The following is a 17,590-nucleotide window of genomic DNA, read 5'->3' as shown; positions in this document are numbered from 1 at the left end:
GGGGCGCCTGGGTGGCTCCGTCAGTTAAGCATCCGACTTCAGCTCAGGTCATGATCTCGCGGTTCATGAGTTCGAGCCCGCGTCGGGCTCTGTGCTGACAGCTCAGAGCCTGGAGCCTGCTTCGGATTCTGTGTCTCCGCCTCTCTCGGCCCCTCCCCCACTCATGCTACTGTCTCTCTTGCTCGTTCAGAAATAAACATTAAAAATTTTTTAAAAAGCATTTTAATAACTTTTTTAAAAGAAGAAAGGAAAAAAAAAAAAACCATGAGGCCAAAGGAACAGTGTACAACTTAGAAAAGAAGCCCACATATATAAAACATACAAACTGCATTAAACATAGCACCTCCAAATAAGAGTGATTTACAAGTTTTTTGGCAAAAGCTGCTTTGAAAAGAAACGGACAGACATTTTAAAGAAAAGATGCATACCTGGTACCATATTCTCAAATAAACCCTAGGTGGATAAAAGAGCTAAACAGAAGAGTCACGGAAAAGCAACATGAACAGAATAGAATATTTATTAAGTATTTCCAAGGGATGGTATCTTTCTCGGCTTCAAAACAGTGAAGAAATGAAATTGGCAAGATTGACAGTTTGGGATTCGTACAGATTTAAACTATCTGTCCGGTGGAAGAAAGAAAAAAAACCCACACAGAATTGAAATGAAACGGAAAACAACATTTTGGAAGCCATTTGCGTGCAACACAAACAAATGGTTAATCCCCCCACTATCTAAAACTTCCTTCACATTTATAAGAAAAACACATTTCTTAAGCCTGGCATGAGAATAAAACAGTAAGAATTAAGGCAACATAAGCTTCTGTACAAAATTTCAGTTGAAACCAGCTGATTTAAATCCCCTACACTTGGGAGGACTTCATAAAAAGGATCTTGCCCATCAAGGGATACTTTCTCCTGGGCTCGGACTGCATGGGAGGAAGGAAAGTACCCCGGCCCCAGACACCTGCCTCCCCTCCACTGACCATGATAAAGTCCCCGCTGGAACCCGGGCGGGCACTTAAGTCCCTCACAATCTGGCCACCTGCCTCCCCTCCAATTTCTCTTTCCGCAGTTCACTCTCGAAGGTCTGTTCCAGCCCAAAGTGGATGTGCTGTTCCCCGCACCCTCAAATCCAAGAACTTGCCCAGTCCTCTGGCCCAGGCTGTCTTCTCTTAAATGCCCTGCGGCACCCCCAGGGCTCAGATGTCAGAGCTTCTACAGGTAAATCCTTTGCCGCTCTTGGATGGCAACGGTTAATCCATAATTTAGCAAAGGTTAAGTTGGTAACTTTTGCTATGGAACCCAGAATTTATTTGCAGTGGTACCTCTGGTGTCCCTATAGGGCCCATGAGCAATCCCTCAAGTTCATCCCCCATTCCACCTTCCAATTCGGCTTCCAGATAGCTGCCAGAACAATCTAAAAAAGGCAAATGTGGTCACGTCACCGAACCTATCTCTTCCTTTCTTCTCCCATACTTTCGCCCTGCCTAGCCTGCGCTCAATCTTTTCCTGGTGTAGATTACACTGAATGCTTCATTAAACTTTCATTTTATGAAAATCAAACCTATACAGTCCCGTCTCCTTTCTGTAATCTCCATGTACCTAAATAACAATGATGACACTACTATTTCTTCACGTTTAAATTTTATATCTTTTCAATTGATTTTCTGTTTCTGCGGATGGAGACTGAATGGCCTGATACACCCCACGCCCCCACACACATTTTGCCCCCCTCCTTCTCCTAACACAGCTATACCATAATTTGCGGGGAAGTAAATATCCAGCATTTACATTTGCGTGACTATATTGTCCCCAGCTGAGCCAGAGTGTATACAATTAAAGTTCCTTTCTTAAGAAACTCTTGCTCCCCCCGCCGCGTGGCTAACAATTGCTTTGCTTTGTCAGAAGTTTTGTTTTGTTTTGTTTTGTTTTGCCTTCTGTTTCTATCACTAATTCAGTCCCAAACTTTTGAGAAGAATGGTTAAAAAAAAAATCTTGCAAAGACAAGAAATACAAAAATAAACACGTGGGACTCCATCAAACTAAAAAGCTTCTGCTCAGCAAAAACCAAAACAAAACAAAGCAAAACACCACCCACAAAATGAAAAGGCAACCTATTAAATGGGAGAAGATATTTGCAAATCATATATCTGAGAAGGGATTAATGTTGAAATGTACTACAACTCAATAGCAAAAAAAACCCCATAAACAATCCAATCAGAAAACGGGCAGAAAAGCTGAACAGACATTGTTCCCAAGAAGGCATACAGGGGGCCGAAAGGCACATGGAAAGATGCTCCCCATCACTCATCATAAAGGAAATGCAAATCAACACCACAAGATAGTACCTCACACGCGGCTGATATCAAAAAGACAAGAATAAGTTTTGGCAAGAATGTGGAGAAAAGGGAATCCCTATGCACCGTTGGCGGGAATGTAAATTGGTGGAAAACAGCGCGGAGCTTCTTCAAAAAAATAAAGAATAGAACTACCATAAGACCCAGCAAATCCACTTTTGGATATTTATCCGAAAAAAGAAATGAAAACACGAATTCAAAAAGATACCTTCACCTCCATGTTCCCTGCTGTATTATTTACAGGAGCCAAGATACAGAAGCCCTGTACGCATCCATCAGTGGATGAATGGATAAAGAAAATGTCTCTCTCTCTCTCTCTCTCTCTCTCTCTCACACACACACACACACACACACACACACACACACACACACACGACTACTATTCAGCCATGAAAAAGAATGAAATCTTGCCATTTGTGACAACACGGATGGACCTGGAGGGCACATTAGGCTAAGTGAAATAATTTGGAGGAAGACAAGCACTGGGTGATTTCACATATATGTGGAATCTGAAAACAAGCTCATTGACAGAAGAGACTGGTAGTTGCCAGAGGCAGGGGGGTGGGTGAAAGGAGTCAAAAGGAAGAAACTGCCAGTAATAAAATAGGTCCTGGGGATGTAATGTACAGCGTGGTGACTACAGTTAGTAATATTGTATTCACATGTGAAAGTTGCCGAGACAGAAGATCTCAAAAGAAAAAACAACCTGTTACCAATGTGCAGACGTTAACTACACGGGTCAGACTTGCCGCGGTCTATTCACAATGTATACACACGTCATTATGTTGCACACCTGAAACTAATATAATGTATGTCGATTGCCTCAACAATAATAGCAACAATAATAATAATAATTATTATTATTAATGTAGTCAAAAACATTAGGTAATCAAATAATTCTGTCCCCTGGCCTCCCTTGGAGACATACCTCCTACAGCCCTCCATCCTCCTGTTCCGATGTGGAATGCCTGCTCTCTTGGCTGGCTACACAGCTGTCACCCTGAAATGTGACTCTGGAACATTCCTTCATCGGCTTCCCGGGATCTGCCGTTAGTACCCTCCTGTCTCTTCAATACTATCACCATTCTCTTTCTTACTTTACTCCCTTGTTTTACTGGAGCATATCCTTGAGAAGCTTCCTGAAAACAGACGCAGGGAAGGGGGCAATTGCGGAGACCCTACAGAAATGCAATACATTTACTCTGTGCTCACTCTTGGCACAAAGAATTCAATGGCTGGCCACGGAATTTGAGGTTGAAAGCAGCGTTTTCAACTCCTCTCCTAGAGTGCAGCGTTGCTACTGTGAAATCCAATCCCAACTATTTATTTGATCCACATTTTCTCTCTGAAAGCTTTTAGGACTCTCTCCTCCTCCAAGCTGTTCTGAAATTTTACATTTACATATTTTTTTAATTTGAAGATCTCACTGGCTTTATTAAATGATTCATTCATGAATCAGGCAGCATCCCAGCTAGAAAACAGAGGGGTGATCTAAGAAGTTGTGCAAAAACATTCACATGCCATGATGTGGGTTTAATTTTTCTTTTCAGTGATTCCATAGACACGGGGCGGGACCTTCTAACCTGAAAGCTTATGAACTACAGTCCTGGAAAATTATGCTACATCATTAATCTGACCATTTTCTTCTGTTGTTTTTTAATGTTTATGTTTGAGAGAGAGAGGGAGGGAGGGAGAGAAGAGCATGAGTGGGGGGAAGGGCAGAGAGAGAGGGAGACACAGAATTCCAAGCAGGCTCCAGGCTCTGAGCTGTCAGCATGGAGCCTGATGCAGGGGGCTCGAACTCATGAACTGTGAGATCATGACCTGAGCTGAAGTCAGATGCTTAACTGACTGAGCCACCCAGGTGCCTCTAATCTGACCATTGTCTTCTGTTTTCTCTGTTCTCTTCCCAATATTCCTATTATTTAATGTCTAACCGGCTGGTCTGCCAGAAGTTTTTCTCAATGCTATCATCCACTCTTTTAGTGAATTATTTATTTCCACCTTATTTTTAACTTCCCAGGCTTCTCTGTTATTCTCCAATTATTACTTTACCATAGCAGTAGGTCTTGTTCCGTGAATAAAACAAGACATTCCATGATTTGAGCCACCAATTCGAGTCTTTAAGTTTATAGTCTCTTCCTCTTCCAGACGCCTTTTCTATTGTTGTTGCTGTTGTTAAGGCCTTTTGTAACGGAGACTCTCCAGAGATGTCCAGGGATCCTGGCTCTCCTTTCTTATTTCAGACTAAGACAGCTATGTGTAGACAAATGGAGCTTTACAACAGGCACGCCTTACTACTAAGTGAGCTGAACTCTGGGGCGCCTGGGTGGCTCAGTCGGTTAAGTGCCTTACGTCAGGTCAGCTCATGATCTCACGGTTCCTGGGTTCGAGCCCCATATCGGGCTCTGTGCTGACAGCTCAGAGCCTGGAGCCTGCTTCACATTCCGTGTCTCTCTCTCTCTCTCTGCCCCTCCCCTGCTTGTGCTCTGTGTCTCTCTTTCTCAAAAATAAATAAACATTAAATATTTTTTTTTTTTAAATTGAGCTGAACTCAGAAATTTGGGGAAGGGTTTCTTAGCCTGGTTTCCTGGGAATAGATGCTTCAAACTGTACTCATTTACAGGGGTGTGAAAGTCTGTGGGGGGGGTGGGGGGGGGCAATTAATGATGCTGAGGGTGTCCCTAAATGGTATGCGGCCCTATCCTCTGTCCTAGCCTACATCTTATGAGTTCAAGGCCAGAGTTCACCTTTTCTGGAGAGTAGATCTCCCATATTCTTCCAGGCAGGGAAGGGCAGAACCTGGCTGTGTGGTGTGGGGGAAAGAATTGGGGGATACAGCTGCAATCCCTGTTTTCCAATCTACCTCCCAGCCATCAGAAGTACCCAGGGCCTCCAAAGCCTGAGTCTCTGGGGTTCTGAGATGTGACTGGGCTGCATTCTTCAGTTCTTCCCACCCCACCGCACCATACGCAGGAGGCGGGGTCCCAGCCTCATCCAGTTTTCTGTCAGTGACCACTCACCCCTCCTCTTTCGATCTTCCAAAATTGTGTAGGTGTTTCTTCCTTGACGTCATCCCCTAACGTGCTCTGTTGTCCCTTGTAGATTACCATCCTCTCCAGTTCTTTCCGATCATCTTAGTAAATAAAGTTCCAGGAGGGGCCAGATGCAGGTCGTATGTTCAGGACACCATGCTAAGTTAACAGAGCGCGATTGAGCTACGCGTTCCCCCCCCCCCCCCCGAGCACGCCGCGTTTTTATTTGTGCCCCCAACTCTGCTGTTGTTCCGGTGCCTGGTCCCTCCGTATCTTTCTCCCTTTGACCCTTCATGGGGTGAAAGGGTTGAGATGAAGTTCAGGCATCACGCTGTGTACGTCGCTGGCTTGACACACACCACACAGACCGCAATGTGCCAAATCAATCTGCCTACAAGTTTGCCTCCATCCCCAGAGAAGAAGTAAGTAGGCAAGGACTGTGTCTTTGCCGATATTCTGTCTCTAATATGGGGAAAACCATCTGGCACATAATAGGTGCTCACTAATATCTGTTCAACTGACCCACTTCCAGCAAGCTCCACGTTGGAAACATTTTCATTTCCAAAGGAGTGGAAAAAAAAAAAAAAAAAAACAACCCACATTGCTCTGTTTATTTGCCAACATCCAAATAAGAAAGGCTAATCAGAGAGCACCAGGAAATGAAAACAGCCAGATGTGTTTGAGAGCAAAAGTCCAGGAACACAAAATAGCTTCCAACAGGGGTGATGTATGTTTTCTTAGCGATTCAAAATGAATATATGTTTATTAGGCAGAGAGAGAGAGATTTAACAGGCTTCTCGGCTAATGCTGCAATTTTAAATCCATTTAAGATAATTTTCTTTATCTTGAATCTGTTTCTCTCAGTAACCAGGATACTTAACTGATTTGTACAAAATCCATTTGAAAAAGGAATAATCTACTCTAAGCAAGGACACACTCTAAATGGGAAAAAGGAGACACTACAAATCTAACAGAAAACAAAGAACCCGTTAAGCCAACGTGACGCCTGCCTAGAAAATGGGTTTTCCTCCAGCATCTATGACCAACCCCTCTTCTCCATTTCCCAAGGAGAAAACAAATGAATCCTGAATCTGAGCCCGCAGAACAAAGGCCTTTCAAGAGACAATCAAGATGCAAACCACTTGTTTAAAAGGTAAGACTCAATCAAAACAGTAGAAGTTGAAACAATCATGGAACATACTTTCTCACCCATCAGCTTGGCAAAGCGTCTTTGAAAGGCGAGTACCCAGTCTGGGAAGGGACGGGTATTACTCCAACTGGAGTGAGGATTGCCATAAACTTTCTAGAGGACAAGATCCCAAAATGTATCACCAGTCTCCAAACGTAGTCCTATGATATGCTACAAGGATTATACTTTTAAGAAGTGTGGATTCAGAAAATAAATACCCAATCACGACACATAAAGATTTGAGTGCGTAGACATTCATCAAGTTGTTGTTTATGAAACTGGTATTTATGGAAAACTGACAATAAACCAAATTTCCGAAAATGGAAATAATGAGGATCATAATGAAGCGTAATTAATAACATCAGAGAGTGCTCATGAAATAATATTAAGTGAAAAAAGGACACAAACAATATGTCACATAATCATAAATCTGTATAGAAAGCGGACTCAAAGGCAATATACTAACATTTGACAAATTGCAGTCTCTAGGTAGAAATCATGGTGATTTTTGTTTTTTACTTAAAACTGAAGGTTTTAAGGTTGAGGACCTTCCTATACGTTTCTCGGTTCCTTTTATAAAAATTTAAATACTTTACTGGGGGCACCCGGGTGGCTCAGTTGGTTAAGCATCTGACTTCAACTCAGGTCACGATCTTGAGGTTCGTGAGATCATCGGGCCCTCTGCTGTCAGTGCGGAGCTCGCTTGGATCCTCTGTCCCCCGCCCCCACCCCCTCCCACCTGTCCTCACTCTCTCTCTCTCTCAAAAATAAACATTAAAAAAAAAAAACAAGTAAACAAACAATAATTATAAATTATCTTTAAAAATGTAAATACTTTATTTAGATCATATTTCATGGTCAACAGTACTTGGTCTGTTGACTGTGAAGGAGACTGAGTGAGATCAAAGCTCCTTTGTTAGTTACAAACAACATGAGAACATGTCACAGACTCGGGTCTACACCCAACCCTATGACGTGGCAAGTCGCTCTGAAGGACCCAACCAGAACTTACTTGGTGGGACGATAATCCGGAATGGAACGATCCAGTGAAATTTTTTCACTGAGGTAGGAATTGTAGCCATACTTCTCATGGGGTCCCTTGGCTTTTTCTTCTTCGGCCGGGGAAAGCGTAGCGGGAAGGCCCCCTTTGCCCCGTCCCCCATAACCTTCGATGAGCCCAAGGGATTTGGATAAGCCTAGAAAAAAGGAGGGAAAAAGAATTATTTGAAAACCACCACATCAGGACACATCACTCAAACTGAGCTATGGCTTTGATGGAAATTCTACCATTACCTGTCACAGAGAAATTTACGTCCCCAATTTATCAATCCAGGGCTGTGCCCTGAACGCATTCATATTGAGAGGAAGTTCAGGGCAACTGGGAGTTCTGGGGTTGAGTCTAATTCCCAAGAAGAGGCCTCTCCCTCCTTTGGGGAACAGACTGGATGGAGGTCTACAAAAGGGAAGAGATCATCTAAACTGGGAGCAACGCAGACCAAGAAGGACACACACAATGGGACAGAACTGAGGCTCAGCCAGGCCGGCTTTCCTTTCTCCGTGGGGCAATTACAAGGCCCCATATTCCACGAGATACGCGTACAACACAGAATGAGAACAGCCAGTAACAGGGAACGGCCAACCCTGCAGGTGTTTTTGCTTCATTTGAACAGAGAATGACATACGGATTGATTTTATCATGAGTTTAAAGTGTGTAACAACCTGACACAGTTCTTTACCTAATGGTTTTATTTAAATTTCATCTAAATGGCAAAAGGAAATACAGAATGTTTGAGAACAAATCATAGACAGAAAAACCCCATAAGGGTGATAACTGTGCCAAGCAGAGTAGGAGGCCTCTGTAACAAGCCTCACTGAGCAATTGGAAGTTCCCAGAACGGTGGCAGCTTTATACCTACTGTTCCATTATACGATAAACAGCTTGATGGGCAATTTTGAAATCCAAGAGTTATGGGAGGTTTTACTTCAGGCCTAGAAAACTTTTGTTGTTAAGGGCTCTTGTTCCCTTTTGCCATTTCAAATATTCAAGCCACTCAGCATACACTCAGGCATGCTCGCGGCCATGCGTGCGCACACACACACGCACACACACACACACACACACACACACACACCACTTTATCCGTAAGAATCCCATTGCTGCCTCTGGCAGGAAGAGCACAGAGGAGAGATGTCAACCATGCCCTCAGCTTTCATGATGAGCTGCCCATAAAGCTGAGGAGGATTTGAACCTCCCAGGAAGGCATCCCCAGACCAGTCAAAGGCCAACAAATCTGCTCCGGTCACAGAACGGGGCTCCGTCGCGTAATGGCAAGACTTTCCTGCTTCTCTGAAAACAGAAATGTATTTTCTGTGAGATCAAGGTCAAAAAGCAGAGGTCCAGCAAGCATCTCAGACGTGGTCGCAGGTGAACATCATTTTTCTACCTGAGAATCCTTTCCTCTGTCCGCTATGATCTTCAGGCACCCTGACATCTTTCCTGCCTGCCATCATCCCAACAGAGGGGTCATCAACAGAGAACTAGATCATTCCAACACTTCCCATGGACTTCCCGCTCTTTGAATTCTCATTCCACCATCTGTGTGCCACTAACGTTCCAATAACCTCACCTTCACAATGCTCGAAAATCTCTAAGAATGCTTCCCACGTCAAGTACGAACACCTGTGCTGGGTTTAAAACTCACTCATCGTAGAACATTCCCAGTAGGGATGTGAGGAGGCACGGCTACTCTGGAAACCGGTCGGGCAGTTCTTCAAAATGCTAAAGCATCATTTTACCACGTGACCCAGCAATTCCTGGGTACGGACCGAAGAAAAATGGAAAGACCCGCCCACGCAAAAACTTGGACGGAAACGTTCCTAGGGGCATTATTCATATTTGCTCCCTGTCTATCGACGGACGCATGAACACCCAAAATGCAGAACCACACCATGAGATACTATTAAGCAATAAAAAAGGAAGGAAATAGCGATGCACCCTACAACACGGATGAACTTTGAAAACATTATGCCAAGTAAACAATGCTGGTCAGGAACGACCTATGTAGGTATGATTCTGTTCATATGAAATGTACAGAATAGGCAAATCTCCAGAGACAGAAAGTAGATAAATATCTGTTTCAGGCTGAGGGCGTTGCGGTAGGAAACGGGGAGTGACTGCTAAGGCACGTGGGCTGTCTTTTTGGGTGGGGATAACGTTCTGGAGTTAGATTGTGGTGATATTTGTGTACACTTGAGAATATTCTAGAAGCCACAAAACTGTACACCTTTTAAGTGGATGAAAGATATGGTATGCGAAAAACATCTCAATAAAGCTGTAAGAGAAAACCCACTCTGTGATAGGTAATTCTGTTTCCAACAAGATGGAAGGCTAAAACAACATGAAAAGTCTCCCGTAATATACCTAGAAATGCCGAATAAAACCCTTTTAAGAATATTTTAGATGTGGGGCGCCTGGGTGGCTCTGTCGGTTAGGCATCCAACTTCAGCTCAGGTCATGATCTCGCGATTCGTGAGTTCGAGCCCTGTGTCAGCTCTGTGCTGACAGCTCAGAGCCCGGAGCCTGCTTCGGAGTCTGTGTCTCCCTCTCTCTCTCTCTGCTCCTTCCCCACTCACGCTCTGTTTGTCTCTCTCAAAAATAAATAAACATTAAAAAATATTTTGCAAAACTTGTAGGATAGTGCTAAAGCAATACTTGGAAAGAACTATATAACCTTAAATGCATATATTGGGGGGGGGGGGGGTAGACTGATAATTAATGTGGTAAGCATCTAACCTGAGGAGTTAGGAAAATAGAGGCAACCCAAAGAAAGCAATAATAAACAAAAGAACAGAAATAAATGACTGCACGCACACAAAAGAAAGACAGCAAGGAAGGAAGGAAAAAGTGGAAGGGAGGCATGGAGAGAGGAAAGGAGGGAAAGAGGAAGGAAGGAAGAAAGGGAAGAGGGGGAGAGAGTGGCAGAGGGAGGGGAAAGGGAAAAACTAAAAGAAAAGAAAAGGTGGGGGGAGTAATTTCAGCAAGACTAGATCAGGATAGATAATGGATGGATGGATCGATCGATTGATCAATCACTCAGTCAACTGAGAGATAGATGGATGGATAGATAGATAGATAGATAGATAGACGGATGGATGGATGGATAGATAGACGGATGGATGGATGGATGGATAAACGGATGGATGGATAGATAGATAGATAGATAGATAGATAGATAGATAGATAGATGATAGATAGATAGATAGAAGGCACATGTACCCTTCACAGAAGATTTATCTATTCATCACAGTAGACACAGAGCCTAGAGTCACTTTTAGGGGCCCAGGAAAATGTTTCAATTTCTTTTAAAATCAAAACAACATAGTTATAAAATAGAATTTCTGATACCATTTTTAATGGAGGAAGAAACTCACGAAGGCCAAAGTACCTAGAGCCCACAAAAGTCATTTTGTGGCCTTTATTCCCTTGAGGTTAGACTCTTATCTATAAGTGACGGGGCCTAAAGCATAGAAAAGCTAAGTAACAAGACTAAGGCATAACTTACAAACTTCTCCTAGAAGGTGGATCGCACAAGGACAGACCCCAGTCACGAGCAGTAGGGGCAGCTACCATGGACAGAGGGGCATTTTCCACGTGCTGGGCGCCCTGCTAAGTGCTTTTACATGTACTGTACCACAATCTCTAGACAACTGCGTGAGGAAGGTATTATTTAGATCTCTGTTTGACAAAGGAGGTCACTGAGTCTGAGAATGTAGGAACTTTGTCAAAGTTCCATAGTTGGTAATGGAACGCAGACGGGGCTTCTGGATACAGTTAGAGATTCAAGGAAAGCAAAACCCGGCCTCTGCGACAAAGAAGGAGACCAGTTCCAGGGCTCTTGCAGCAGCAGACAAGAGACGCCGGGGACCTCGTTTTACGGCAGTGGTGACAGCGATCAAAAGGAGAGGAAAGATTTGGGAGATATTTAAGAGATCCCATCACAGGGCAGGAGACAGCAAGTGTTAGCGCGGGAAAGCGTGGGAAGGAGTGAGTGAGCCCGGCTTCCGGTGCAGGAACCGGGCGGTAACACCACTCACAAAGATGAGCCCCGTACTGCGTTTGCGGTCTCTGGGGCACCCGAGGGACATTCAGATAGACTCAGATGTCCCGTGTGGAGCTGAAACATAGGACCAGGGAAGTTCAGGTGGCAGACAAACCCAAGATATGAACCTGGAAGCCGCCAGCATGATAGGACCCACAGCCGCGACAGAGGGCAGGGGAAAGGCTGGGGGCAGCTATCAAGCAGCAAGAAGGAGAAAGACAGATGATGCTCAGGAACTTCACGATATCTAGAGGAGGAATTGCACCCTTCAAAACTTATATCTTCACCACTCTATATGCTCCCTCACTGAAGGTACACTCCAAGTTCAAGACTTCAAGGAACCCAGACTTAACGGAATGGAGAAAGATCCCAGTACGAACCACGTCGTTAAGCTGCTTGCTTGTCTCCATAGATCCATTCGAGCACCCTCCCTCCACCTATTAACGATCACTGCTTTGACTTTAATATTTGCAATGGTTTTACATCCATTTCTGCATTAACCAGGCAAGGTTGGTGTTACCAGGATCCCTTGACAGGTGAAGAAACGGAATATCTGAAGGATTAATTATTTGACCTTCCAAAAGTAATGGAGCCTCCAACACACACACACGAATGTTCCATCCAGGAAATTCTTTGGGAAGAAACAACCCACCATGGGAAAGCATGATGGTGACAAAGTAATGGCAGGAACTCATTAAAAGGAATACCGTACAGCTATGAAAATGCACGGATAAATAGATGAATCTCAGACACTCAGTGAAAAGCAAGTGAAAAGCAAACAGGAAAAATGCCTATGGGGGCTCCTGGGTGGCTCCGTCAGTGGAGCGTCCGACAGCAGCTTGGGTCATTGGTCTCACGGTTCGTGAGTTTGAGCCCCTGCATCGGCTCTGCGCTCACAGAGAGGAGCCTGCTTCGGATCCTGTGTCTCCCTCTCTCTCTGCCCCTCCTAACCATGCTCTCTCTCTCTCAGAAGTAAATAAATGTTAGAAAAAATGGGAATTAAAAATAAATTTTAAAAACGCATAGAATTCCAAGGTTTCAAAAGCTAATCAAAACACCGTTCAAAGCTGTAAACTTATTTCGTGAAACTGGAAACAACCGCAAAAAAGAGACGGGGTCCTCACTGGGTAACGCACACAAAGGGCCTCAGAGGGCCTGGTAACACCCCACTGGGAAGCGACATTACAGAATTATTACCTGACGTATACATGATGTATATAACGGATGACGTCATGCATAATAAAAAAGATGATGAAGGGACTACTGACAGGGGAGTTTTTTTTTTCCCTCCTTGTTTTGTGCACTTTTGCCCATTCACCCTGGATTTTCCCTTCTTCTCACTAGGCCACCAGCTCGGCCTTTCATGGCTTTTCCTGCCAGCACGGAGCCCAAGGGTCAAGGAGGGAGATGACCGGAATGGGGCACGACTGACCTTCAATCTAACCGAGCAGCTTCAATGGAAAACATCTGATTCTTCCTCTTACGTCATCCGGGTGGTTTGGTTGGTGCATCTTTTTCTTCCCCTGATGATAAAGCATTTCTTTTGTCCATTAAATGCCACCTCCGAGCTAAAATGCATCCCAGCTGTGTTTGCCCCGCATCGTCCATGGCCAGCCTTTCCCAAACAGGCAGAAGGGCCGGGGAAGGAATTCATTTTTGAGATGGCATAGGAATTAAGACTAGGAATGCATGTTAATCCCACCCAGAACACAAAGGGAACGACACTTCCCGGTGAAGTCTTTTTCCCCCCTTTCTGTGGCTTTATTTCCTTCCATTGTGAAAGGCACCCACTTAGCAGCCTCAAAAAAGATCATTTTTCACGGTGCAGTGTGACAACTACGAATTATATATTTGGTGGTCTGTGCGCTCCCATTTTCCCCCCAATTTAATCTGCCAGAAAGGTTCAACAAAGCAGCAAAAATCTTCACTGGCATTTTCGTGTGCCTACTTAGCAGGCCCCGGAACGCAGTGGCAAAGATAAATAAGAATTCAAGATCACCGACAAAGCTCGAGTTGGTCCTCACTTAGCCAGGAAAGGTGAGCACTGGAGCAAAGAGGGATGACTCCGTGCATCTGGGAACCTTCTCTTCTGAAAGTGCCTTTGCGATCTGGCCAGAAACAGTTACGGCCGCCGCCGACCACAGTGAGCTTGTAGGCACGGAAGTTCCGATGAGCAAAGGGGAGAAGAAGAAAAGAGGGACAGAGGGGTGGGAATAGAGTCGCTGCCTGGCACTCGGCCTGGGAAGACTCATCATTCCCTCCTCCGGGCCCTGCCTTCTGAGTTATTTCAGCTGAAGTCTGCAGAGTCAAGCTAAAGATAAAGGGAGGAAGAGCCAGTTGAGGTCAACCATCCCCCAGCACTTCTACCAAATAATCTTCACGTTTCTCTCCAGATCCACTGTCTACCCTCTTTCCCTGCTTCCTATCCCGGGAGACAGACCGACAGAGACAGCATCAGGGATTCCCCTGCCCTATGGCTTTGGGCTGGAGTCCACCAACAGACACGATGGATGGAAAGAGACAGAGGTTGGGGTACGTACTCCCCAGCTCCCTCCCGACGGGACAGCGGTTGGATAGAGGCTGCTTTCTCTATGCTGCTGTTGCTACAGGGCAGCCCTGTCCTAGGGTTACCCCCGGGGTTATAGCTAACCCTGTGTTCTGTGAACCGCTCCCTCCTCTCCCCCCCTGCAGGGTTTGGCAGGCCAACAGCTTCGTCCTCTGTGGCGATCCCTAGGTGAGTCAGCATCCCTTGTCAATCTTGTGGATCTCTGAAACTTGGTAAATATTTTGCTAAACTCTCTTCAATCCCCTCTTCTGGGTGTGCCATCTGTTTCCTGCTGGGATACGGACAGATAGAGCCTCCCACCTATCCCCGGGGGGTGGCGTCTCCCGCGGTGCCACATCTTGGCACTCCCCTGAAGGGCAGGGATGTAGTCACCCCAGTGCCTGACGCCCGGGGAGGTCTTAAAAACTGTCGAGTATACGGATGAGTAGAGAAAGATCTGGAGATTCAACTCAGAGCCATTTGTGATAAAGTGAATAGTTGATGTCAAGAAAGAACGTAACTACGTGTCCATGAGATAACGTCTACTAAAAGAAGAATAATTAAAGCTACTTATTACAGGGGCACCTAGGTGGCTCAGTCGGTTAAGCATCCGACTTCGGCTCAGGTCTTGATCTCGCGGACCGTGGGTTCGAGCCCCGCGTTGAGCTCTGTGCTGACAGCTCAGAGTCTGGAGCCTGCTTCAGACTCTGTGTCCCCCTCTCTCTCTGCCCCTCCCCTGCTCACGCTCTCTTTCTCTCAAGAATAAATAAACATTAAAAACAAAAAAAGAGAGTCCACGCTGATGAATGTCACAGGGAAGTCGAACCTGAGAAAGGCCATTGGGTTGGCCGTGGAAAAGGTGCCCTTGAAGACTGGCATGCCCTTGAAGACTGGTGCCCTTGAAGACTGGCATGCCCGGGAAGCAGGCACCTCCAGGGCAGAGAAGAAAGGGGGCAGGAGGCAATTTCCCTCCTCAGTCGGGACCCCTGAGCTGGAGCCATGTGGAGAGCCATGAGCTATGAGCTCCCGGTGTTTCGCATTCTAGCGATAACCCACTAGAATATATCATGTAAAAAGAATGATATTTATTAAAACGACAAATATGACCATACATCTGGAAATAACTGTAACCAATAGGGAGAAAATTATAAAATTCTAATAAAGGGAATAAAACGAGACATATCTAACTTGGCAGAGAGACGTGCTTTTGAATTAGAAGGTGCGATGCCGTGAAGACATAAATTTCTCCCCTTTAATGTAGAGGGAACGGAAACTCCAAAGTTACCCCAGCAGAACACAGAGGTAAGAAAACTTAGATTTTTCGTGTTTTAAGAAGAAAAGTGGGAGGGGTGGCCCTATCCCATATTAAGTTAGCAAATAAAAGCAGTAAGAATTCAAGTGGCAGGGTCACCGGGAGGAAATTCTACATATCCACTGGGAAGCGAGCCTCTAAATATTGGATAGTCATCCCATCTTCCAAACATGAAGCCATAAAAATAACCCCGACTTTTGAAATTTGAGAAATTCCCTTCTAGTGCACTTGGGTCAACACCTAACTTGTGGATGACAGAGAAGCCTTGCCCATCTCGCACGGAGCCCGGGGATCCGGAGTTGCAGAGACCCGACGACCGCTCGGAAAAACTCAATCGCTCGGCCCACGTCCGTCTTCGGTTAGGCCCAAGCCACAAAGGCTCCATGGTGGCAGCAAAAATAAAGAGCCACGGCTGTAAATCGAGTCCGAGCCGCCTTCCTACCTCCCCCCCGTACGACGGAGGACATAATTTTCTCCAGGGTTACAGCTTAAACTCACGAGTTTACAGGTAACCAGCATTATTCTTCCAGAAGTAGGGATACGGCACTCACAACAGACACACAAACTCCAGGACAGATGGAGTCTGCAGCGAAATACGGCCTGGTGCCTTGTCAACTCGTAAAGCTCCCCAACATCCACGGCACGTGCGTGCCCCTTCACGCGCACACACACGCCAGCCAACGGTGCCACGCGGCCCAGTTGGGTGAGCGCGTGCGAGGGGGTCTCTGCAGAGGCTCGGCGCCTCCTGAAGGTCACGGGGTCTCAGGGAGCTCCTCTGCGATGCTACGGCATTTGGAAGTTGTAAACCTTACAATCGGGACGTTGCAGCCATAAACTTCATAGGAAGCAATAATTCCAGGCATATTCCCGGCCAACTTCTCAACAGGGACCACCCCTCAGAAATGCATGAAGCGGGGGCCACGGAGGGGCTTAAAACACACGGAAAATCTCTAATAATTAAGACAGCGAGACAACGGAACAAGAAATGACAGGCCCATGAGCGGAATGGAAAAGCTAGCCCGGAAACATTGTCAAAAGAGAGAGAGAGGAGAGTACCATCTGGGACACAAATATTAGTGACAATTACTCAGACCGACGAATGTCCTTTGGATGCAAAGCACTATACTGTACTAAGCATTTCAGTTATCAGTGTACAATACTTACGTGAAACAAATATGCTAATCGTATCTGTGTTATATATATATAAATATTTTTTTTTCTTTTTTTAAGTAGGCTTCACGTCCAGAATGGAGCCCAACGTGGGGCTTGAAGTCACTACCACGCGATCAAGACATGAGCCGAGATCAAGAGTCGGACGCTGAACTGACTGAGCCACCCAGGCGCCCCATCGCATACGCATATTATTTCTAATTCGTTGCTCCAACGACTCTCGGGACTCGCTCTTGCGTATCTCTTGACCCTGTTCCTCCTCTGCATCCCTGGATTCAAGCCCAAGTCCTCGAGTTATTGCAGTCAACTCCTAACCCAGTCCTCAGAGGGAGACTAAGCCAGGGTGTGAGGCACACCAGGCTGATCACTGCCTGCTTAAAATTCATCAGCGCGTTCCTGCTGCTACGGGAAAAATCCAAACTCTCTATGTAATATACAAAGCCGCTCATTAGCTGACTCCCTGCCCAGCCTCGTCCTCCACCCTTCCCCTGCCTCAGAGTTTCTTCTGAGCTATCCCACACTCTGCTGACGCCTCTAAAAAGTCACTGCCCCTCCGTGCCTCCGCCGATCATCCTCGCGACTCGACACAGACCTGCAGACCCTTTCTGAACGCCGCCCGGGCCGGAGAGTCAGATGCCGCCTCTTGGTGGAAGTCTCAACCAGAGCACGGCTCCTATCATATTATATATGCCCTTGACGACTCAGTCACACTTCCTGGGAACAGGAAGGCCTCTCTGTGTCTTACACACGCCCTGGCACATAGGAAGCGCTTCGTACATGTTGCACACGTGAACGAATAGGTGAGTGAGCCAAGCCACTGAACGCACGAATAAGTGAACGAGTGCATTATGAGCTACGCTGGCCAAATATATTACCACGTGTGT

General features: G+C 45.7%; 1 protein-coding gene across 2 annotated transcripts in view; it reads right to left on the bottom strand.

The window, feature by feature from the left end:
• Window positions 1-17,590, bottom strand: part of GALNT17 (polypeptide N-acetylgalactosaminyltransferase 17) — a 444,121-nt gene that overhangs the window by 276,323 nt on the left and 150,208 nt on the right. For both annotated transcript variants that reach the window (XM_060649143.3, XM_060649144.3), the window contains exon 2: window positions 7,593-7,776. In XM_060649143.3, the coding sequence (XP_060505126.1) occupies window positions 7,593-7,776 (184 nt within the window). The remainder of the gene's footprint in view (window positions 1-7,592; window positions 7,777-17,590) is intronic.

The sequence above is a fragment of the Panthera onca genome, chromosome E3 (assembly GCF_046562875.1).
Source record: "Panthera onca isolate mPanOnc1 chromosome E3, mPanOnc1 haplotype 2, whole genome shotgun sequence".
In the NCBI taxonomy this organism is placed as follows: domain Eukaryota; kingdom Metazoa; phylum Chordata; class Mammalia; order Carnivora; family Felidae; genus Panthera; species Panthera onca.
The sequence above is the reverse complement of the archived record's forward strand: the minus strand, read 5'-3'. Positions and strand labels throughout refer to the sequence as shown.